Raw genomic sequence first — 25,420 nt, forward strand, 5'->3', positions numbered from 1 at the left:
AAAGGGAAGACAGAGAGGAAGAGAAAAGGACAGACACCTGCAGACCTGCTTCACTGCCTGTGAAGTGACGCAACGCACCTGCAAGTGGGGAGCCGGGGGCTAGAGCCCTTGTTGTTTTATTGTTGTAGTTATTATTGCTGTTGTTGATGTTGTTGTTGTTGGATAGGACAGAGAGAAATGGAGAGAGGAGGGGAAGACAGAGGCGGGAGAGAAAGATAGACACCTGTAGACCCGCTTCACCACTTGTGAAGTGACTTCCCTGCAGGTGGGGAGCTGGGGGCTCGAACCAGGATCCTTAAGCCGGTCCTTGCACTTTGCGCCACCTGCGCTTAACTTGCTGCACTACCGCCCAACTCCCTATTTTATTTTATTTTATTTATCAGAGTACTGCTCGGCTCTGGCTTATGGTGGTGCTGGGGACTGAGCTATTGGTGCCTCAGGCATGGAAATTATTTGCATAATCATTCTACTATCTCCATAGCCCCTAGATTTTTTTTTCCCTCCTGGGTTATCGTTGGGACTCAGTGCCTGCACTAGGAATCGATTGCTCTTGGAGGCCATCTTTTTTCCGTTGTTGTTGTCATTGTGGCTGTTATTGGATAGGACAGAGAGAAATTGAGAGAGGAGGGGGAGACAGAGAGGAGGAGAGAAAGACACCTGCAGTCTTGATTCACCGCTTGTAAAGCGACCCCCCTGCAGGTGGGGAGCTGGGGGCTCAAACTGGGATCCTTGCGTTGGTCCCTGTACTTCACACTATGTATGCTTAACCAAGTGTGTTTTGTCCAGCCCTGCCCATAGAATGTTCTTTAAAGATTTACTAGTGAGAAAGTATCAATCTGGACAGACAATGCTGAGGATCAAACTCAGAACCTCATGCTTGAGAATCCAGTGCCTTCTCCTCTGTGCCGCCTTCTAGGCCCCAGCATTAGAATTTGATGTTTGTATATGCTATACTGTGATTCCCACCCAAAGTCTGATTTCCACCCGCCAACACATGTCCCTCATAGTAGAGGCTTATTTGAAATTTCAGTTCTAGTCTGGATGAACACAAGTTATTGAATCATTTTCAGCCAATACACTAGTTATAAATATCAAAATATTTAATATTGCTATATAGTTAGGATTTATTTTGGGTGATGGGCAAACACTTGGACCCTGCTAACTCCTAATCCCAGCCATTTGGAAGTAAACTCTACTAAGGCTTAGATTTGCTTATGTCCTAGTAATCACAATCCTTTGGTGATGACAAAGGTATTTTTTTTCAATCAAAGATTGGAGTGGGGGTAGATAGCATAAGATGCTAGCATAATATGCAAAGAGACTCTTATGCCTGAGGTTCCAAAGTTACAGGCAAACCCCCACACCACCATAAGCCAGGACTGAGCAGTGCTCTGGTAAAAAAAAAATATATATATATATATATGTATATATATAAACGTATAAATATATATATGAGATTGAAGAATCTTACGCACCCTTCCCAATTTGGGATAATTTTGACTAGCAGTTTGAGAGTAGATTCATCCATTATTTTTCCTTTCCTGTTCAGGAAAAGAAAGAAAAGCCTTCTTGCCTGTTCAGCTTGTAAATGATCTTTTAGGTGAGAAGGAACATGTTTGCAGAAAGAAGACTTTGGGTGAAAGCAGCCAGTTCTTTGCAGACCCTTCTACAAACAATAGCTCAGTTACTCAACAGACTGATTCAGCTTTCACTTATCAATAGTCTAGGTAGGTAAACCACCAGCCTGGTCCTTGCCAGGGTACTATCTAATGGTGGTGGTTACCACTCTTCTACTCCTGCAGTGTATTGTATTGTGGGAAGCAGTTTAATTTTTTGAGGACTCAGCAGCCAGGGAGGGGGCAAAGCAAGGAGAAACCATGCACTAGTCCTCAGTCTCCTAGCCAGTGTTTGTTTTGGATAAAGGCGGAGAGGCAGAAAGTGTGAAAGAGACCACACCAAAGAATCCTTTAATTCAGTGGGAGTCAGTCTCCAATCTAGGCTGTATGCATAGCAAAATAGCACAGTATCCAAGTGAGTTATTTCACTGGCCCTTCAGTCTCTGGCACCACATGTAATAAGAGTGGTGCTGTGGCCTCTCTCTCTCTCTCTCTCTTTCTTTCTCTCTCTCTTGATTTGTCTCTATCCAATAAATACATAAAATAAAGAAAAAAGAAGTGTGAAGCTGTACCCCCAAAGTTTTATGGTATTTATTACAAGCCAGCGTGTGTCAAGGAAAGGAAAAAGTCTAGAATGTTCCCAAATAATAATAATGGGCCCTTTTGGGAGCTCAGTGAAGGGCATGACAGGATCTGATGAGAGAAGGCATTGCTAGATTCAGATTTGAAAAGGTGTTCTGGGATTCACAAAACAGAAAGGGCTCCAACATGGCCCTGAGTCTCTGAAGCTACTTTCTGTGCCCCTGGAGAGAAGAGCTGCACTGGGATGGTTCCTTCCATCAGTCCACACCCGATACCTCTCAGATGATGTGATGGGTGGAAGGTACTAAGGGCTACATTCTGAAAACTCTTGAGCAGTTCAACACCTGTACACTGACATAAGAAAGTTGTCCAGATGTTGCCAAGAGGGATGGAGGTTTTCACTGGGAGCTGCTAAGTGGCATGAAGTTTTCCCCTGCTTTGGTGAGTCCTAGTGTTTTTAAGGCAGTAATAAAAAATTACAATTCTCTCTTTTCTTTGTTTTTCTTTCTTCCTCTGTCTCTTTATTCTTTTCCTTCCTTCTTCCCTCCCTCCCTTCCTTCCTTTCTTATTTTTTATTGCATATATATATATATATATATATATATATATATATATATATATATATTTAAATTTCTCCTCCAGGGTTATTGTTGGGGCTCGGTGCCTGCACTACAAATCCACTGCTCTTAGTGGCTATTTTCCCCCCTTTGTTGCCCTTGTTGTTTATCATTGTTATTGTCATTGTTGTTCTTATTGCTGTCATTGTTGTCAGATAGAACAGAGAGAAATGGAGAGAGATGGGGAAGACAGAGAGGGGAAGATAAAGATAGACACCTGCAAGCCTGCTTCACAGCTTGTGAGGTGACCCCCATGCAGGTGGGGATCCGGGGGCTTGAACTGGGAGCCTTGAGCCGGCCCTTGCACTTCGCACCATGTGCGCTTAACCCAATGTGCTATCGCCTGGCCCCCTTTCTTTCTTATAACTTGGGTCTGTCTCACCACTTTGGGCCAACTTCTTTTACAGACAGATACAGGGATGGTAGGAGAGACAGCATAACAGTTACTTTAAAATTTTTCATATATGAGGCTCTAATTTTTCATATTTGAGACTCCAATGTCCATCATAAGACAAAGCTGACCTTTGCTGTGATAAAAATTAATTAATTAATTAAAGATGGAGTAGGATATAAAGGCACCACAGCACCAAAGCTTCTTCCAGTGCCACAGTGCTCCCATGTACTAGGTACTGGAAACTAGGTTGTACACACACAGCAAAGCAGGTGCTTCCCAGATGAGCTGTCTCGTCAGCCTCCAATTCTTCCAAGTCTCAACCTGACTTAGAGTAAAATGTGTTTATGTGTCTTTCTTTAAAATGAAATATGTTTTGTTTCTTCTTCTTCTCTATTATTATTTGGTGTTGTTATCACCAGAGACTTACTATTCCAAGTTGACTTTTTTTTCCCAGCCAGAAAGAGATGCAGAGAGGGAAAGACACGCCAGCAATGGAGCTTCCCCCGGTGCAGTGGGGGCCAGGCTGGCACCTGGCTCGTGTGTGTGACGATGCAGGCACATTACCCAGATCAGTTATTTTACCCACCCTAAAATGACATGTTTTTAAAATTTTACCAGTTCAGAACCAGATGGTGCTGCACCTGGTTGAATGCACATGTTACAATGTGCAAGGACCCCAGTTTAAACCCCCAGTCCCCACCTGCAAGGAGAAAGCTTCATGATCACTGAAGCAGTGCTGCAGGTGTCTCTCTGTCTCTCTCCTTATCTCTCTCTTCCCTTTCAATCTCTCTATACAAATAAATAAATAAATAAAACATTTTAAATTATCTGTTTATTTTTATAAACATTAATTTTATATACATTAATTCCTTTTTTCTGGTTGTAGCAGGACAGAGTATTTGTGGTGGTGCATGATTTCGTGAAGCGCCATCTCTTAAGAATTTGTGCTTTGGGCCGGGTGGTGGCACACCTGGTTAAGTGCACATGTTACAATGCTAAAGGACCCAGGTTCAAACTCCCCCCCATCCCCACCTGCAGGGGAAAAACTTTGCTAGCGGTGAAGCAGGTCTCCAGGTGTCTCTCTGACTTTCTCCCTCTCTATCATCCCCTTCCCTCTCGATTTCTGACTGTATCCAATAAATAAAAAAATATAATAAAAAATTAAACAAAAAGAATTTGTGCTTTATGCTACTGACAAGGGTAGCAAAAGCAAAACAGCAAAAACAAAGGAGAAGCAGCCTCCTCCCTCAACACACTATGAATACCAAGGAGGGTTCAGTCCTTCAAGATCTTGGTCACTGGCATTTTGTAGACAGAAGGAGCAGTAAAAAAATAATTACATGCATTGGGAGTCAGGCGGTAGCGCATCGGGTTAAGCAAGCGTGGCACAAAGCGCAAGGACCGGCATAAGGATCCCGGTTCGAGCCCCCAGCTCCCCACCTGCAGGGAAGTTGCTTCACAGGCGGTGAAGCAGGTCTGCAGGTGTCTGTCTTTCTCTCCCCCTCTCTGTCTTCCCCTCCTCTCTCCATTTCTCTCTGTCCTATCCAACAATGACGACAACAATAATAACTACAACAATAAAACAAGGACAACAAAAGGGAATAAGTAAATAAATACATATTTTTAAAAATTACATACACACAAAAATACCTCTTAGTTCCAGAGAGCGGCCTCTGGAAGGGTGAGCCTTCCTGTGTGCCCTCAGAAGAGACTCATCTTCTCCCCCTCTCCTTTTTTTTTAAGATATTTATTTATTTATTCCCTTTTGTTGCCCTTGTTGTTTTTTTTTATTGTTGTAGTTACTACTGTTGTTGTTGTCGTCCTTGTTGGATAAGACAGAGAGAAATGGAGAGAGGAGGGGAAGACAGAGAGGGGGAGAGAAAGAGAGACACCTGCAGACCTGCTTCACTGCCTGTGAAGTGACTCCCCTGCAGGTGGGGAGCCGGGGGCTTGATCTCCTTTGCTTAATTAAAAGTTTCAAACTAAAAGTAAAAAAGGAAGGAGGTTGGTGGTGCACCCAGTTGAGCGCACATAGTACTGCTCTAAAGGATCCATGCAGGGACCTCTGTGCCAGCCCCCACTCCCCACCTGCAGGGAGAGTGCTTCACAAGTGGTGAAGAGGCTCTGTCATTCTCTCCCTCTCTCCATCTCCCCATCCTCTCTGAATTTCTCTCTGTCCTATCTAATAAAAAAATTAAAAATAGGAAGAAAGGAAGAGAGAAAGAAAGGAAGGAAGGAAGGAAGGAAGGAAGGAAGAGAAAGAAAAGAAAGAAAGAAAGAAAGAAAGAAAGAAAGAAAGAAAGAAAGAAAGAAAGAAAGAAAAACGAAAAGGAAGAGAAAAGTGGTTGCTGGGAATCAAGTGGTAGCGGAGCGGGTTAAGCGCACGTGGCACAAAGTGCAAGGACCGGCGTAAGGATCCCAGTTTGAGCCCCCAGCTCCCCACCTGTAGGGGAGTCACTTTACAAGCGGTGAAGCAGGTCTACAGGTGTCTGTCTCTCCTCTACTCTGTCTTCCTCTGCTCTCTCCATTTCTCTCTGTCCTATCCAGCAACAATGACAGCAATAACAACAATAACAACAACGATAAACAACAATGACAACAAAAGGGGAAAATGGCAATAAATAAATAAATAAATAAAAATAATAATAATAAAAAATATATATATATATCCCTCACCTCCCGCCCCACCAAATCAAGGCCCTTTCATTCTATGAACAAGCTTGGTGAGGGAGGCATCGATGCAGTGTGAAGGAAAATGGGGGAGGTGTGTCTAGGCTACCCCTGGGGGACTGTTTTGAGGGGCACCTCTAGATCTTTATAAGTAGGAGCTTCAGGGAAGCTGTGTATGTGCCGGGTGGGGGTTGTCTTTTGAGGTTGTGTTTAGCTCACATTTTTCATAAATGAAGACATGCTCATTTTTCTCCATCAGAGACATGTGGGGGGCATTAAAGGAGATTATTCAGGTGAAGGTGACTCCCAGTCATCCTGTGCCTCTGTTACTGAAGGGTGGCCTTACCAAAGTGACTCAGCCTTGGATCTGGATGGTGGCACACCTGGTTGAGCACACATGTCACAATGCTCGAGGACCAAGGTTTAAGGCTCTGGTCCTCACCTGCAGGGGGAAAGCTTTGCGAGTGGTGAAGCAGTACAGCAGGCCGTCTCTCTGTCTCTCTTTCTCTCCCTTCCTCTCCATTTCTGTCCGACTTTCTCTAATAAATAATAAAGAAAATTAAAAAAATTAAAAGCAAAACAAAAAAAAGTGAATCAGATTCTTGGGAGCTTCAGTTTCCTCATCTGCAAAGTGAGGCCAAGAATATCCACCTGCCACAAAGGCTGTGAAGTCTGAGAGACACACAGGGCACTAGTGTACACTCCTGTGAACACATAGCCCTCTCTCTCAACAGGAATGTCCCCCCACCTAGGTATAGTAACAATATATATTTTTAATATTTTATGTATTAGATAGAGACAGAGAGAAATTGGGAGAGAAGGAGGAGACAGAGAGAGAGTGAGAGTCACCTGCAGACCTGCTTCATCACTCGTGAAGCTTCTACCCCTACCAGTAGGGAGTGGGGGCTTGAACCTGGGTCCTTGCACATTTCAACACCTGTGCTCAACATGGTGTGCCACTGCCTGGCTCCTATATTACCTCTGTCTGGTATTTGCTGACCTCTGCCAGGGTGTGTCCCATCAGAGTCCACTTCACTTACATAGAGCTATATGTCAGTTCAAGGATATCAGTGCTTTCTTTCTTTCTTTTTTTTTAGATTGTTTAATATTTTTCTTTTTAAAAAATGATTTTCCTTCTTTTTAAATATGTTTTACATTTTATTTATTTACTGGATAGAGAGAGAGAAATTTAGAGGGAAGGGGACATAGAGAGGGAGAGACACCTGTAGCACTGCTTCACCACTTGTGAAGCTCCCCCCCTCCACCGTGGAGACCAGGGGCTTGAACCCAGGTCCTTGTACATGGTAACAAGTGCACTCAACCAGGTGCACCATCATGCAGGCAACAGTATTCTCCTTTAAAAAAAAAAGTATATTTATTTATTTATTTTTCCTCCAGGGTTATTGCTGGGCTCGGTGCCTGCACCATGAATCCACCACTCCTGGAGGCCATTTTTCCCCCTTTTGTTGCCCTTGTTGTTGTAGCCTCGTTGTGGTTATTATTATTGCCATTGTTAATGTTGCTCGTTGTTGGATAGGACAGAGAGAAATGGAGAGAGGAGGGGAAGACAGAGAGGGGGGAGAGAAAGATAGATACCTGCAGACCTGCTTCACCGCCTGTGAAGTGACTCCCCTGCAGGTGGGGAGCCGGGGGCTCGAACCGGGATCCTTAAGCCGGTCCTTGCGCTTTGCACCACGTGCACTTAACCCACTGCGCCACCGCCCTACCACCTATTTATTTATTTTTAATATTTATTTATTTATTCCCTTTGTTGCCCTTGTTGTTTTATTGTTGTACTTATTATTGTTGTTGTTATTGATGTCAAGAGAGAGACATCAATAACAAAATGGAGAGAGGAGGGGAAGACAGAGAGGGGGGAGAAAGAGAGACACCTGCAGACCTGCTTCACTGCTTGTGAAACGACTCCCCTGCAGGTGGGGAGCTGGGGGCTCGAACCCGGATCCTTATGCAGATCCTTGCATTTTGTGCCATCTGCGTTTAACCTGCTGCACTGCTGTCCGATTCCCAAAAGTGTATTTATTTATTTATTTATTTATTTATTTATTTATTAATATGAAAGACAAAGGGGGAGAGAGAGGAAGAACTAGAGCATCTCTGGTACATTGAGTTCCAGAGATCAAACTTGGGACCTCTTACTCCCAAGCCCAATGTGTGTAGCCAGTACTCTACCTCCAAGGCTGCCCACCTGACCTTTTTAACAGAACTGACAGCTCTGTCTGTGGACACTACCATGTCCAGGACACAGCAGTCTTGCCCATTGCCCCCTGAAACACTTGACCATACTGTTGCTATTTCTTTAAAATTATACTCTATTTATTGGATAGAAATCGAGAGAAATGGAGTGACAGGGAAAAGTGACAGGGAGGGAAGGAAGGAGGGAAAGGAAGAGATGAGAGAGAGGGAAGGGAGAGAGATGGACCCACAGCCCTGCTTCACCACTTGCGAAGCTTTACTCCAGCAGGTGGGGACTGGGGGCTTGAACCGAGGTCCCTGTACATGGTAACAGGTATGCTCAACCAGGTGTTACCATCGTCTGTCCCTCTGCATCACAGAGAGAAGAGGAGGCGTTTATTCACTGAGCAATGGAGGGAACATAATGGATGGTGTATGCACAGATCCAACCAAGGCTCTGTGGGAGGGAGACCATGAAAAAGAGCATATATGTGCTGGGGTGGAGAGGACCCTAACCCAGATGGAGTGGGGTGTGGGGAGTGAAAGCCCCAAGATGTTCAGGTACACTGGAAGGAAAATTGTTTTTCCACTTTCTTCTATTTGCTAGGTTATACATAGAATGGACTCTTGACCATTTTTTCTGTTTTTTTCTTTTTTAAAATTATTTTTATATTAGTCATTTAGTAATGATCGACAAGGTTGTGGGATAAGAGGGGTATAATTCCATACAATTCTCACCACCAGAGATCTGTTTCCCATCCCCTCCACTGGAAATTTTCCTCTTATCCCTCTGGGAGTATGGACCAAGATCTTTATGGGGTGCAGAAGGTGGAAGGTCTGATTTCTGTAATTGCTTCTCTGCTAGACATGGGCATTGACAGACTGATCCATACCCCCAGCCTGTTTCTGTCTTTCCTTAGTGGGGCAGGACTCTGGGGAGGTGGGGTTCCAGGACACATTGGTGAGGTCCTCTGCCCAGGGAAGTCAGATTGGCGTCATGGTATCTTCTGAAACTTGGTAGCTGAAAAGCAGTAAGATATAAAGCAGAACAAATTGTTTACTAATCATGAACCCAATTATTATTTATTTTTTTAATCTTTATTTTTTTATTTAATTTAATTTATAAAAAAGAAACACTGACAAAACCATAGGATAAGAGGGGCACAACTCCACACAATTCCCACCACGAGAAATCCGTATCCCATCCCCTCCCCTGATAGCTTTCCTATTCTTTAACCCTCTGGGAGTATGGACCCAAGGTAGGTCATTGTGCAGAAGGTAGAAGGTCTGGCTTCTGTAATCGCTTCCCCGCTAAACATGGGCATTGACAGGTCGATCCATACTCCCAGCCTGTCTCTCTCTTTCCCTAGTGGGGTGGGGTTCTGGGGAATCAGAGGTCCAGGACACATTGGTGGGGTTGTCTGTCCAGGGAAGACTTTTTGGCATCATGCTAGCATCTGGAATCTGGTGGTTGTGCAGTGTGTTCCTCTTGAATCTTTGTCAGAAACAGGCAGAGGGATGAGTTTCCCACACACACCATCAAGGGCCAGAAGCTGGGCAGTGTCAGGTGGTGGAGGGACAGGAGTGTTGACACCTGTATTTTTAAAAGTGGGCCAGTCAGTTTGGGTTGGTATACAAATTGCTTCCATTAGCCTTGGGACCCTGTTTCTCTTTCTAGGGTCACGTCATTTTACATTCTTCTCTCTCTGCAGCTGATCAAACTTCTCAAATCCCTTGGCATATTGGCTTTCTCTGTTAATCCTTCAGATTGCAACTGAACTCAATTATTTTATTATTTCTTTTTCCTGTCTTCTTTTTCCCCCCTTTTGTTGCTCTTGTGTATCTTCATTGTTGTTGTTATTTGCTGTTGTTGTTGTTGGATTGGACAGAGAGAAATGGAGAGAGGAGAGGAAGACAGAGAGGGGAGAGAAAGACAAACACCAGCAGAGTTGCCTCACTGCCTGTGATGTGAACCTCCTGCAGGTGGGGAGCTGGGGGCTCGAACCGGGATCCTTATACCAGTTCTTGCGCTTCGCTCCATGTGCACTTAACATGCTGTGCCACTGTCTGGCTCCTTTATTTCTTTATTATTGGATAGAGACAGAGAAAAATTGAGAGGGGAGAAGGAAAGAGACAGAGAGATGCCTGCAACCCTACTTCATCACTCGTGAAGCTTCTCCTTGCAGGTGGGGAGCAGGGACTTGAACACAGATCCTTGAGCACTGTAATGTGTACGCTTAGCCAAGGGCACAACTGCCTGGCCCCAGACCCTCTTGACCATTTCTAAGTTACTGTTTGGCAGTGTTAAGTGCTTTCATAAGGTACAGTAATCACCCACATGAAGTGCCTTCCCTTTCCTCTACTTATTTTAAAAACTTTCTTTTTAAAAAAACATTTTATTTATTTATTTATTCCCTTTTGTTGCCTTTATTGTTTTATTATTGTACTTATTATTGATGTCATTATTGTTGGATAGGACAGAGAGAAATGGAGAGAGGAGGGGAAGACAGAGAGGGGGAGACGAAGATAGACACCTGCAGACCTGCTTCACCGCTCGTGAAGCGACTCCCCTAGAGGTGGGGAGCCAGGGGCTCAAACCAGGAATCTTATGCCGGCCCTTGCGCTTTGCGCCACAAGCACTTAACCCACTGTGCTACCACCTGACTCCCAAAACTTGCTTTTTCTTTTTTAGTTTTGACTTTGTCTCAGACTTTTAAACTATTTTATTTATTATCGGATAGAGACAGAGAAATTGAGAGGGGAAGGGAGATAGAGAGGAAGAGAGACAGAGACACACCTGCAGGCCTGATTCACCAATCGTGATGCTTCACCCTGCAGGTGGGGACCAGGGGCTTGAACCCTGATCCTTGCGCAATGTAATGTGTACACTTAACCAGGTGCGCCACCACCTGGCCCCCACCTCAGACTTTGAGAGAAGTTACAAGCTGAGCACAAAGAAGTTCCAGATCCCTTTTTAAGAGTCCCCAAATGTGGGGCCAGGTGGTGACACACCTGGTTGAGCACACATGCATAGAGGATGCAAGGACCCAGGTTTAAGCCCCGGGTCCCCACCTGCAGGGGGAAAGCCTCACAAGTGGTGAAGCAGGGCTGCAGGTGTCTCTCTGTCTCCCTCTCTATCTTCTCCTTCCTCTCAATTTCTGGCTGTCTCTATCCAATAAATAAATAAAGATTAAAAAAATTAAAAAGTCATAAAGAAGAGTCCCCAAATGTGAACACTGTACCGTTTTTGCCTTATCATTCTCAATCTCCTTCCCGTTCCAGGCATGGGTATTGGCGCTGGTTGATATGCATCTATTCACATAGACACAGAGTCCCTTTCTCAGTAGGACAGGGGTAAATCACAGACATGTGCCTCTTAAACAAGATGATTCTGGATATAAGCTGCTGTTGGGGTGTGTGGGGTGGGTATATAGAAGACCCTGAAAATAAGATCCTGAGTACAGACAACATGTGAGGTCCCTGATGTTCCGTGAAGTTCTATCTCGGAAGTTCAAGGTGGGAAAAGGCACTGGGTGTGTTTGGAGGAACCCCTCCCTGTGACTCCCAATCCTTCCCCTTCCTCCCTCCACCATTCTGTCTCCCAGCTCCCTCATCCCAGGTCCACACAAGGGACCCCAGAGGAAGTGCCCCAGACTGGGGTTCAAACCTTCCTTCCACCTCTGACCAATTTTTTTCCTCCAAAATATTTTACTTTTTTTTTCTGATAGACACAGAAAAGCAGAGATGAGATAGAGATAGAGAGAGAGAGAGAGAGAGAGAGATAGAGATAGAGAGAGACTCCACAGCACTCATTGCAGTAGGGGGTCTGGGCTTAAACCTGGGTCACACACAGGGGCAAAGCAGAGCACTATCCATTGGCCCCTTCAAGGTTTTATTGTATTGTTTACTTCGTGAGATAAGGTTAGGGAGAAAGGTGGAGGGAGGCCAGCGTAGCATTCTGGCATATTCAAGGCTGGGGATCCAACATGGGATCTTATATTGGAATTCCAAAACTCTCCCACTGTGCCACCTCCTGGGCTGACCAGTCGTGTGTCCTTAGACACACTGTGTGCATTCCTTCTGGAGCTGTAAAAAGGGCTGGTGTAGGGGTGGTATGTTTATGGTTGGTGTAAAGGGTCAGCAGAGATAGTGGCCTTAGAGATGTCCTAGGGCAAAGTTTCTCGGCACCAGATTTGCAGTGGGAGCCGAGAAAGCTCCAGTGTGAGGGCAGAGAGATGGAGCCGAGAGCAGCACAGGTGGACTCAGAGGTGGAAAGCTGTGCAGGGAAGCACAGGGACCTGTCTCACCCACCTCTGGTTGTGTCAGGATAGTGTGGATACGTAGTGGGTCTACACCACTGCATGTTTAGCAGATAGCCCTCACAGGAAGGGTAGGACCTGGGTCTCTAGCCTCAATCCACAAAGCCTCACAGGGCTTATGGCCCCAGGGCACCACCACCTTGGACTCTCAGAAACTTTATTGGGATGACAGTGCCTCCTAGTGGCCAGGGTGGGAAACTGCAGCCTTGCTCCTGGCCTACTGGGAGTGGGGGCCTTAGAACCTTCACACAGGGGCCAGGGAATGCAGGATGAGGCATGTCCCCCAGCCTGAGGCCCCTTCTCAGCATTGGCTGCCCCAAAGAGGATGCGCTCCTCCGTAGCCTCTCTCTCCCCTGTCCTTGAGCCCCATGATCCTTCAGTTTCTCTCTGTCCTATGCAATAAAATGAGGAGGGGAAAAAAAAGTCTGCCAGGAGCAGTGGATTCATAATGCTGACATTGAGCCCCACCAATAAACCTAGAAGCAATAAATAAATAAATAAATGAAAAAAAAAAAAGGCCACCGGGAGCCATGGATTCATGGTGCAGGCACCTAGTCCCCTTGACAACCCTGGTGGCAAAATTAAATTAAAATAGAACAAGGGGTCTGAGTTTAAGAAGTGAGGTCACCCTGGGGGCCTGAGAGGGAAGATGGATCCTCATTCACACTGAGCCTTGGGGCCCCAGTAGAAGCAAGTCACCAAAGAGGAAACAACAGTGAAGAGGCTTGACTTCACTTGTGATATCAAAAATAATACAGTAAAATAAGTCACTGAGATAGGTCACTTGCATAGTGTGCTGCTCACTGTGTGTGTAACTCAGGAAGCTTCAGTGCTGTTGTCTGTCTCTTTCACTCTCTGTCTCTTTCCCTCTCTGTCTCTCTACTTGCCTCCATGTTAAAAAAATAAATCATAAGGGCCAGGTGGTAGCACACCTGGTTAAGTATTATATAGCTATGACCATGTGCAAGACCTAGGTGGTCCCCACCTTCAAGAGGGGGACGCTTCACGAGCAAGGTAGCAGTGTTGTAGGCGTTACTTTCTCTCTCCCTTTCTTTCTATTTCATTTCATTTTATTTTTTTTTATCATCACTGGGGCTTGGTGCCAGCACTACAAATCCTCCACTCTGTTCCCAGAGGTGTTTTCTTTTTCCTTATTATTATTTTTTTCTATTTTACTTGCTAGAACAGAGAGAAATTAAGAAGGCTAGGGAAGATAGAGAGGGAGAGAGAAGGAGAGATATCTGCAGTACTGCTTCACTACTTGTGAAGTGTCCCATCTGCAGGTGTGGAAAGGCACTCGAACCCGGGTTCCTGAGCATGGTAATGAGTTTGCTCAACCAGGTACACCACTGCCTGGTCCCCTCTCTTTCCCTATCTCCCCCTTCCCTCTGTTTTTTTCTTTCTGACTCTACCCAAAATAATGAATAAATAAAATAAAAATATTTCTTAAAGATAATAATAATGATAATAAAAAAGGAAGGCTCTCACTCTCATCCGTCACACTGGCAGAGACTTTTTTTTAACACCCCAGTGACTGATCTAGGCCTGAGGCAGGCAGCAAGACTACTGGCCTCTGTGGAAGCCATTGGTTTATAAAAGATGGTGTGACTCTGTTTATCAGAGCCCTTAAATGGTACATTCTAGTCTCCCTCATGAAGTAGATAAGTCTTTTTAAAAATATATATTTATTTGAGGCCCAGCACACACATTGCTATGCCCATGTTTGAGTCCCTGCTCCCACCTGCAGAGGGGCCACTTTACAAGTGGTGAAGCAGGCCTGTAAGTATCTTTCTTTCTCTCTCCCTATCTCTCTTCTCCTCCCCTCTCAATTTCTCTCTCGTAACCAATAAAAATAGAAGAAAAAAAAAGGCTTCCAGAAGTATTGGATTCATAGTGCCTGCAACAAGCCCCAGCAATAACCCTGGTGGCAAAAAAAAAAAAAAAAAAAAGTTTATTTTAATGAGGGAGAGAGAGAGACCCAAGCACTGCTTAGCTCTGAATTCTAGTGGTGTTGGAGACTGAACCTGGAACTACAGAACTTCAGTCATAAAAGCCATCTGCCAAGCCCAAATCTTTGTTTGACTATTTTGTTTTGTTTTTAGTGTGTTGCCCTGGTGTCTCTAGGGGGAGAGAAAGCATACCCCCCCACGTTCCCTAGTCCTCTCCCTTCCCCCATATACCTGGACAGCAGCAAGTTCCCCAGGTGAACTTGGCCAGTCCTGGCTGGAGAACCTTGAAGACCCCCTAAGCCTATTTTGTAGAGTTGTCAGAAGCAGAATTACCAGCAAAGTCAGGCTGCTCAGTTAAAGTTGATTATTTATTTCCCCAGAGCACTGCTGAGCTCTGGCTTTTGGTGGTGCCGGGGATTGAACCTGGGACCTCAAGAGTCTCAGGCATGAAACTCTTGCATAACCGTGATACTGACTTCTTGGCCTATTGGCTAAAGTTGAATTTCAGTGGATACAGTGATGTGCACCTCATGGTCAGGTTAATGATGACAGTGGCCCCTCTGGACACACAGCCTGGGTGTAGTGGACTGGACCACCCAGGAGTGCATCATCACACTTTGTGACATTTGCACAGTGGGGACCTTGCCTGCTGAAACCTTTCTCCCTTCTCTCTCCTTTCTGCCACCAGGGTTACCACTGGCATTTGGTGCCACAACAATTCCACCACTCCTGGCAGCCAGTCCTCCCTCCTTTTTTTTTTCCTTTCTATTTTTTTTAATCAGATAAGACAGAGAGAAATGGAGAGGGGGTGGAGGAGATTGAGGAGAGAAAAAGAGACACTTGCAGACCTGTTTCACTGCTCATGAAGAGTCACCCCTGCGAGTGGGGAGCGGGGACTTGAACTTGGGTCCTTGTGCATGGTAATGTGTCTACCACCATCCGACCCTGACACTTTTCCTTTCAGGGATCCCTGACATGCAGCAATGCAGGAGGCCACTCTGAGTATAGGCAGGGAAGAGCCTTGACAGAAGCGGGGTATGTGTGTGTGTGTGTGTGTGTGTGTGTGTGTGTGTGTGTGTGTGTGTGTGTGTGTGTGTGTGTTACACAGGGGTCAAGTGTGGTGCTGTAGACACTCTCTTGACACTGAGGGGCAGAGAAAGCCGGTTTGAAGTTGGGGTGAGAGTCTGCACTGTGAGAGAGGCCCAGAGGGCCTAAGGCAGCCAGTCTGTGAGGATGGTGGTCAGGGGGGGCTTTCTCTGAGTTCCCCTGCTCCCCACCTTCATCCTCCCTGGGCTGTGCCCCAGTAAAGCAGCCTTCATTTGAGAGCTAAACCCCTTTCAGATCACCTTTTAATATGAGGAGAACAAGTCCTATTCATGGTAAAGCAAATAGAAAAAGAAATCAGAACAGAATAAGGAGCAAAATTAACTCACTACCTATATTCCCAACTCTGGGAACTTCTAATATTGTTTTTTTTTGGGGGGGGGACCTTCTAGTATTACCCCTCCAAATTAAGATTTATTTAATATAATAAAGCCATCTTTCCCAGACTTAAATGATGTGTGGGAAGGGGAGACAGCATAATGGTCATGCAAAAAAATTTTCATGCCTGAGGCACCAAAGTCCCAGGTTCAATCCCCTGTACTACCACAAGCCAGAACTAAGCAGTTCTCTAGTTTCTCTCTCCCCACCGTCTCTATCTATCTATCTGTCTATCTATCTATCTATCTATCTATCTCTATCTCCACATCTTTCATTAAAATAAATAAAAGTATTTGAAAAGAAATAAAATCCTATTCTACAACATCAATGTCACTTTTTTTATTAGTGATTTAATAATGATTGTCAAGACTGTAGGATAAGAGGGGCACAATTCCATACAGTTCCCACCACCAGAGTTCCATGTCCCATCCCCTCCATTAGAAGCTTCCTTATTCATTTTTTTAATATTAATTTATTATTTATTCCCTTTTGTTGCCCATGTTGTTTTATTATTGTAGTTATGATTGATGTCATTGTTGTTGGATAGGACAGAGAAAAATGGAGAGAGGAGGGGAAGAAAGAGAGGAGGAGAAAAAGATAGATACCTGCAGACTCACGTCACCACTTGTGAAGCAACTTCCCTGCAGGTGGGGAGCTGGGGCTTGAACCAGGATCCTTATACCGGTACTTGTGCTTTGCACCATGTGCACTTAACCCACTGAGCTACCACCTGACTAACACCCAGCTTCCTTATTCTTTATCCTCCTGAGAGTATGTGCCAAAGATCTTTATGGGGTGCAGAAGGTGGAAGGTCTGGCTTCTGTAATCCATAATTCTGTATGCTGGACATGGGTGTTGACAGGTTGATCCATACTCCCAGCCTGTTTCTTTTCTTCTTTTTTTTTAAATTTTTTATATTTATTTATTTATTTATTTTCCCTTTTGTTGCCCTTGTTGGTTTTTTATTGTTATTGTTATTGGTGTCATTGTTGTTGTTAGATAGGACAGAGAGAAATGGAGAGAAGAGGGGAAGACAGAGAGAGGGAGAGAAAGAGAGAAACCTGCAGACCTGCTTCACCCCCTGTGAAGCGACTCCCCTGCAGATGGGGAGCCGGAAGCTCGAACCAGGATCCTTAGGCCAGTCTTGCTCTTTGCACAATGTGCTCTTAACCTGCTGAGCTACAGCCCGACTCCCCCCTTCCCCCAGCCTTTTTCCATCTTTCCCTAGTGGCGTAGGGCTCTAGAGAGATGAGGTTCCATTGGTGAGGTCATCTGCCCAAAGAAGTCAGGTTGGCATCATGGTAGCATCTTCAACTTGGTGGTTGGAAAGCAGTAAGATATAAAGCAACAAACTGTTTAATAATCAAGAATCTAGAGGTAAGAATAGAGCAGATGGAACTAAGGGTCTTTGTGTGGGAAGAAACTAGGAAGTCTATTTTAGGTATATTCCAAAGGGCCCATGACTTTACTAATTTTTGCCTGAGTAAGACAGCAAACATGCAGATGGGGTAAAAATGTTGTCTGGGAAGATGGTGTCAGAGTTGAGAATAAGCCTAGAAAGCTGGATCGGGACAGAGAATAACTCCCAAATATAGATCAATTTCACTTTGAAAAAAAAATATCAAGTACTTACTAAAGACCTACTGCATGTCAGCCAAGATAACAGGCCATAGACAGAAGGAGAAACAAAGCAAATAATTCAGATATACTCCCTATTTCAATGGAAGGAAGAAAGAGAGAGAGACAATAAACAAAGAGGAGAAATCCAAACAAATGCACAGCAATGTGTGTGAAATGCCAAGAAAGAAATAGTGTAAAGGCAGTCCCATTTGTGGGAATATTGTCCTTTACTTAACCAATCTCCTACTAGTATTTTGGTTATTTTTGTTTTTTTTTCTATTAATATTGCCATGATAGGGCAGAAGAGACAGCACAATTGTTCTGCAGCAGACTTTCCTGCCTGAGGCCCTGCTGTCACAAATTCAGTCCCCAGCACCATCACAAGCCAGAGCTGAGCAGTGCTCTGATTTCTCTGTATTTTTCTCTGTATCTGTCACTCATTAAAAAGAGGAATATAGGAGGTGTCAGGGGGTAGCGCAGCGGGTTAAGCGCACATGGCACAAAGTGCAAGGACCAGCATAAGGATCCCCGCTCGAGCCCCTCCAGCTCCCCACCTGGAGGGGAGTCGCTTCACAGGCGGTGAAGCAGGTCTGCCGGTGGTGTCTCTCTTTCTCTCCCCTCTCTGTCTTCCCCTCCTCTCTCCATTTCTCTCTGTCCTATCCAACAACAGCATCAATAATAACAACAATAAAAATAAATAAATAAATAAATAAAATATATTTTTTAAAAAGCATTTCTGTTTTTTTAAAAAAAGGAATATAGGGAGTCAAGATGTAGCACAGCGGGTTAAGCGCAGGTGGTGCAAAGCTCAAGGACCGGCATAAGGATCCAGGTTCCAGCCCCCAGCTCCCTACCTGCAAGGATCTCTCCCCCTCTCTGTCTTCCCCTCCTCTCTCCATTTCTCTCTGTCCTATCCAACAATGACGACAACAATAATAACTACAACAATAAAACAACAAGGGCAACAAAAGGGAATAAATATGTTTTAAAAGGAATATATACAACATATATTTTTAAAAACTATCCCTATAACAAACTTTATCTCAGGTTTATTCTTTGTGCTCATCCATAATTATTTCTCTATAACAAGCTCCTAGAGGTGGGATTTTGAAAATTCACAAACTTTCTGCTTACTTAGATCTTCTTTTTTCTTTTTTACGTCCAATGTTATCACTGGGGCTCGGTACCTACACTATGAATCCCCCACTCTTGGTGGTCATTTTTTAAAACAATTTTATTGGATAGAACAGAGAAACTCTGAGAGAAGAGAGACAGATAGGGAGAGAGAGTAGCCCGGGATGTGGCTCAATGGATAAAGCATTGGACTCGAGCATGAGGTCCCAAGTTCAATCCCTGGCAGCACATGTACCAGAGTGATGTTTGGTTCTTTCTCTTGCTCCTCCTATCTTTCAAATAAATAAATAAAATATCTTTTTAAAAAAGAGAGAGGGAGAGAGAAAGGTAAATACCTGCGGAGCTCGTGAAGCTTCCCCCTACAGGTGGGGAGCGGGGGCTAGAATCAGATCCTTGTGTGGGTCCTCGTGCTTTGTGCTATATGAGCTTAACCAGGTGCATCACCACCAGGCCCTGGATTTCTTTAGTGCATTTAGACCCAATTTTCTATTTCCTCTATAGTCAATAGTTTATGATTTTTCTTATTTATTTATTTATTCCCTTTGTTGCCCTTGTTGTTTTTTATTGTTGTAGTTATTGTTGTCTTCATTGTTAGATAGGACAGAGAGAAATGGAGAGAGGAGGGGAAGACAGAGAGGGAGAGAGAAAGATAGACACCTGCAGACCTACTTCACCACTTGTGAAGCATCTTCTCTGCAGGTGGGGAGTTGGGGGCTAGAACCAGGATCCTTGTGCTTTGCGCCACCTGCACTTAACCTGCTGCGCTACCACACAACTCCCAATTTATGATTTTTCTATGGTTTGCCCATCTTTTGCTTTTATTTACTAGTGAAAGAACAGAAGTTTATTTAGTTAAGGAGATTCACACATCATAAGTACAGTATATATCTCATGAGAGAAGCTTTTTTATATATACATCTTCAAATATTCTACTGGGCATTTAATTTGGGGTGTGTGTGTACACAGCTTCCTGCATTTTGAACATATTTTTGTACAGATCCCTGTCAGCCACACCAGAATGGGGCTGCAGGCTGATGGTAACCAGTGACCTGTTCTTCCTCCTGGCAGAACATCATACCTTCCATAAGTGGAACTGAATGCACACTGTCCACATGTTGAGACGGGCTTGTTTTGTATATTTTTGGATTTTACATAGTCTTTACTTAAACTGTTGAACAAATCCCATCACCATAATTCAATGTCAAGAGTAAAAAAATTGTCCTGGGATCCTTGCCCCCCAGCCCCCGCCCCACGCACACCCTCCCTCCCCTCCCAAGTAACTACTATGGTTGTCTTCTTCTATTTCCGCCAGCATTTCTTTCTATTTTTATAATCAAATACAATGAGAACTTAATGATACTTCTTTTTCTTTCTTTTTTTAAAAATTAAATCTCATTCATTTGCCATTGGTTTACAAGCTCAAGATTGTAGAAAAAAAGCCTCACATAGCTCTATGTGTGTAAGACTCACTGCAACCACCGTTGCTGGTGTCAGACTCCTCCTAACCTTTCTCTTTTCTTCTGTCAGCAGTCATAGCTTTCACAGGGCCCGAGAGTAATATCTTTAATTATCTGATTTCAGAAAGAGAGAGAAGGGGGAGTGGGAGAGAGAGAGGGAGAAACACCAAAGCACCACTCCACCACCCCTGGGGGTGCCTTTGGTGCTGTCCGTGGTGCTACGTTGTGCCAGGAATGGCAGCCAGAGCCTCATGCACAGTATGGCATATGCTCTACCTGGTGAACCTTCTCTTAGTTCTCTGAAAAGGTTTTTGGAGATTGGCTTCTTTTTACACAGCTTAATGATGCCTTTTAAGAAAACATTTATCTGTTTATTTAATAGGGCAGAGAAAAATTGAGAGGGATGGGGAGCTAGAGAGAGAGAGAGAGAGAGAGAGAGAGACCTGCAGCATTGCTTCACTGCTTGTAAAGTTTCCTCCCTGTAGGTGGGGGTCTAGGGACTTGAACCCAGGTCCTTGAGCATGGTAGTGTGTGTGCTCCATGAGTGCACCACCACTCAGCCCCCCTCCTAATACTGCCTTTGATGGTTCTGACTTTTATCAGTTAGGTATCATCTCTGAGCTTTACCCTATCACATAAAGTGTGTTTCTATTCATCATCAAAGGTATTTGGGCTTCCCTCCTCATTCTGCAGAAAAGAGAGGGGGGAAAAAAGATGTCAAGCTGTCTGCAGTATGGGAGTGATTATGTTCCAAGCCCTTTTTTATTTATTTTTTCCCTTTTGTTGCCCTTGTTGTTTATAATTGTTGTTGTTGTTATTGCTGTTGCTGTTGGATAAGACAGAGAGAAATAGAGAGAGGAGGGGAAGACAGAGAGGGGAAGAGAAAGATAGACACCTGTAGACCTGTTTCACCACCTGTCAAGGGACTCCCCCTGCAGGTGAGGAGCTGGGGGCTCGAACCAGGATCCTGATGCCAGTCCGTGCTCTCTACCATATGCGTTTAACCTGCTGCACCACCGCCCGGCTCCCATGTTCCAAGCTTTTATAAACATTTGCATACAGGTTTGGCCCTTTCCCCTGGAAACTGGTCTGTTGCTTAGGGGAAACACAGCAGTGGGCCTACTGGGTCTTGCCCTAAATGATGTTAATGTACATAAGAGTCTGCTGCACCATTTTCCCACCATGGAAGTCAGAAGTCAGAGCGTTCCAGTTGCTCCACGTCCTCACAACCACCTGGCATGACCATTTTTTAATACTCATAGCAATGGTATATAGTGATGTATGATTGGGACTATCACTTGATTTCACAATGGGCAGTATTGAGTGTTTTCACACTAATTTCCCATCTTGTTATCTTTGGTCAAATGGCCATTTAACTTTTTTCCCCCAAAGTATCACTGTTAGCTAAAACTTCATGTTTTATTCAGCTTTCATTAATTTCTCTTTGTCGGTCCTTTTACTGTCCCAGTTCTCCATCTGGGATGTCACCTTACACTTGGCAGTCCAGTCTCCTTAGCCTGCTGTGGTCTGGGGTGGTGGTGGTGGTGGTAAAGGGGCTTATGTAGGACTCAGGTTTATGTGGGCTGGCAAGCAGGGATAATTACCTGAGCACCTGAGCTTGCACCCCACACTCCTTTGCTGACTGAAAGTGCAGCTCCCCGCAACACACACGTAACCTCATGCGTGTCTGCTGAAATGTCACCCAACTTCTGCTCCCCCTGGACGTTGTTTATTGGACCTAGCACTAAACTAGGGCCATCAGAGCTGAGCCCTGGACAGAGTCAGGTGAGGTGGGCTGTGGATGTGATCAGTGGCTGACCTTTCACCTTCTCCCCCACCCCCCTGCATGGCTGTTTGGACAGCAGTGGGTGTAGCCAGTGCCCTTTCAATAGCATGAAAGGGCCTCACACTGGCCTGTTTGTTTGAGGAGATTACATCGGGGCTGTGTGCTCTGCCACAGGCTGCGTGAGGCTGGCTCACCCGGGGAACAGAGCACACAGCGAGCTGAGAGGCAGGTCCCCCACAAAGCAGATGTTTGAAGGCAAAGCAGATGTAATCAAAGCCAGGGAGTGGAGACTTACTCAGACCCCTTAGACTCAAACGCTTCACAACACCTGCGCTTAACCTGCTGCGCTACAGCCCAACTCCCAGATTCAAACGCTGAATGCAAGGGTCCATGCACACACACACCCCTCGAATACCCACCCATGCTCACACGCCCCCAAGAGCACACACACAGCCTCGTGGTGTCTGCATTCAGCTAGGCAAGCATACGCACTATGCACACATGTGCTCCCCACACTCACTCGGAGTCCTGCTGGGGCCACAGCCCTGGGATACCCCCTGCACACAGGGGAGGGAATGCCCACATAGAGGCCTATGGTAGCCCTTCCATGACAGCTTCAGAAAATCAGTTGTTAAAATATTTATTTTATTTTCCCCTGTTTTCTCCCTCTCCCTCTCCCTCTCTCTCCCTCTCTTTCTCTCTCTCCTCCACTGCTCCTTCTCTCTCTCTCCCTCTCTCTCTCTCTCTCTCTCTCTCTCTCTCTCTCTCTCTCCTCCACTGCTCCTGGAGGCTATTTTTTCCCTTTTGTTGACCTTGTTGTTTGTTTGTTGTTGTTATTATGGTTGTTGTTATTGTGGTCGTTGTTGTTGGATAGGACAGAGAGAAATTGAGGGAGGAGGAGAAGATATAAAGGAGGAGAGAAAGACAGATACCTGCAGACCTGCTTCACCGCCTGTGAAGTGACCCTTCTGCAGGTGGGGAGCAGGGGGCTGAAAATGGGATCCCCTTATGCCGGTCATTGCACTACGCACTATGTGCGCTTAACCCACTGCACCACCACCCAGACCTCTCCCCCATTCTCTCTATTGAATAGAACAAAGAGAAATTGAGAGGAGGGAGAGGTAAAAGGGGGAAAGAAAGGCATCTTGGGCAGCCAGGTGGTGACACAGCCATTTAAGTGCACACAGTACCATGTGCATGGGTACACTGGCAGAGGGGAAGTGTCAGGAGCAGTGAAGCAAGTACTGGAGTCTTTCTCTCTCTTTCTTGAAATCTGTCCCATCTCAATTTATGTCTGTCCTATCAAATAAAGAAAAAGGAAAAGGATCCACTAGGAGCAGTGGATTTGTCGTACAGGCACTGAACCCCAACACTGAACCCCACTGAACCCTGGTGGCAATAAGAGCGAGAAAGAGAGAGATGCAAACCTGCTTCATCACTCATGGAACATCCCCCCTAGGGTTGGGTAACAGGAACTAGTCCTTGCATGTAGTGATATGTGCGTTCAACTCGCTGTGCCATCACCTGGCCCCTGTTTTTTTTTTTAACTTTACATTATAGTCATAAAAAATCAAATGTCACTGGAAGCCTGTCAAGGGTTTTCATATTTAAAAAGTTACCAAGCTGAAACTAGGTCAGAGTGACTGCACTGAGGTGAAGCGGACCATATGAGCAAGGGTTTAGGGAATGAGGAAAGGTTTTCTGGTTCTTGTATTTTTCCAAATCCAACACTCTTCAGACCAGATGGCTCCCAGAGAAGGGAGAGAAGGGGAGGGAGGGCACTTAGAACAGGAGTGTTTCTGAGGTGGCTGACAAGTCAGTCAGCCTGAGCAGGGTGGCTAGAGGGCCTGTGATGCTGCCTGCTGGGGCCAGCACTGCCTCCCCACTGTCTTTCTTCTTCTGAGTCCTCTGGGCTTCCTTTCCAGATCAGCATTCCATTAGGAAGCTGCAGGTTTGGAAGGCATTGTCTTTGGGGGAAAAGCCTCCAGGTTCTCTCTCCACAATGAGAGAGACAGAGTCTGCCTGCTGCCAGTTCCTGAATCCCCAAGTTCCCCATGGAGGTTGCCCGAGGGAGGAGGGGGCAGGAAGCTAGACTGCAGATGGGTGGCCTGCGGTCTTCTGGGTACATGGCCAACAACAGGCAGACTGAGTCCCGGAGCTGCCTTTTCTCTCACCCAGGTGGCTGTGCATAGCTAGTCACTGAGAGGTTCTGAAACTTTTCACCCCAGAGCCATTTCTCCCTGCTTGGAACCTTCTGCCTTCCTGGTGCTCCAGCCATCCCCTGCTCCCCACATGGGCAGCCTTCACTGTGAGTCTCCTGTCACCCAGCCTTGCAGCAGCCAGCACGAGACAGCAGCCACTGTCTTATGTTCCCTTCAGCTTCCTCCTCGATGTCCAGCAGGAGGAATGGTCCCTTTATTCACTGGGCAAACACTTCCTGCGTGGACTATCTGGGGTGTGGTGTGTAGTAGACCCACAAAGATCACTTGATAGAGTCAGAGCTCAATCATGACTTGGCTAGAAATGATTCCTTTGAGAGTCGGGTGGTGGTGCACCTGGTTGAGCACACATGTTATAATGCACAAAGACCTAGGTTCAAGCCCCTGGTCCCCACCTGCAGGGGGCAAGTATTGCAAGTGGTGAAGCAGTGTTATAGATTTCTCTCTCTCTCTCTCTCTTTCTATCTCCCCATTCCCACTCAATTTCTTGCTGTCTCTATCCAATAAATAAATATAATAAAGAAATTAAATAAATAAATAAATAAAATTTATATACTTGTTAAAAAAGAAAATGAAAAAGAAATGGTTCTTTTGTCCTTCAGTGATCTCTGACTATGTGTCTGCTGTCACCTGATCCTATGGAACCAATAAGGGACAAATGACATGAAGTTCCAGCCCTCGGGGAACTGACTCTCTGTAGGAGATGGACTTTGAAGGCAGATGTGTGTAATCTTCAGACACAGGCAGCAAGTGGGGAGGCTGGGCAGATGTGGGCAAGAGAAGACCTTGGAAGTCCAGAACCTGAACCCCACACAGGCTGACTCTCAGGACAAATGGTTCAACTGTCTTCGGGGCATTGGGCTCTCTGTCTCCAAAGGCGGTGTGACAACACCTGATGGAGATTCTGCAAGTGGAAGAAGGCTGAAACTGACACCTTGGTTTTGGACCCATTAGCTGAAAGGGCCTCTACTTGGCATTTTGACCGGCTACATGGAACCCAGAGCCCTTGGGAGAATGTTCCTTTTAGTCTAAATCAGAGACCCAGAGTCAGGAAATAAAACAAGAGATTAGGAGGCTCTTTGTACTTTTTCTTCAAGGAGCTGGGAACACCAGTTTGCCAGAATCCCTACCATCTTTCCAGTTAGTTAGCTGAAGTTAGCCTAGACACAAACAGGCCCCCTCCTTGCTACCAATTATCCCCAGCCCAGATCTGAAGGGGGTGGCCACAGTGGTAACTGAGGAGGAAGGGACACTCTAGGGAGAGACAGCTTACCCTGCTCCAGACAGGCTGGCTTCTGCCCTTGGCGGGTGAGACTGGGGCATGTGTTAGTCAAGGTCGGGCTAACAGAGGTAGAACTGGGCCCAGAACAGCCCTCGTGCTC

General features: G+C 45.4%; 2 protein-coding genes across 2 annotated transcripts in view; one reads left to right on the forward strand and one right to left on the reverse strand.

Annotated features, from left to right (window-relative positions):
• ALX4 (ALX homeobox 4) overlaps positions 1 to 25,420 on the forward strand; it is a 55,837-nt gene that overhangs the window by 14,374 nt on the left and 16,043 nt on the right. The window lies entirely within an intron of this gene.
• EXT2 (exostosin glycosyltransferase 2) overlaps positions 9,042 to 25,420 on the reverse strand; it is a 221,277-nt gene continuing 204,898 nt past the window's right edge. The window contains exon 15 of the mRNA XM_060176560.1: positions 9,042 to 9,093. Coding sequence (XP_060032543.1) covers positions 9,057 to 9,093 — 37 coding nt within the window. The 3' untranslated portion in view covers positions 9,042 to 9,056. The remainder of the gene's footprint in view (positions 9,094 to 25,420) is intronic.

The sequence above is a fragment of the Erinaceus europaeus genome, chromosome 17 (genome assembly GCF_950295315.1).
Source record: "Erinaceus europaeus chromosome 17, mEriEur2.1, whole genome shotgun sequence".
NCBI lineage: Eukaryota > Metazoa > Chordata > Mammalia > Eulipotyphla > Erinaceidae > Erinaceus > Erinaceus europaeus.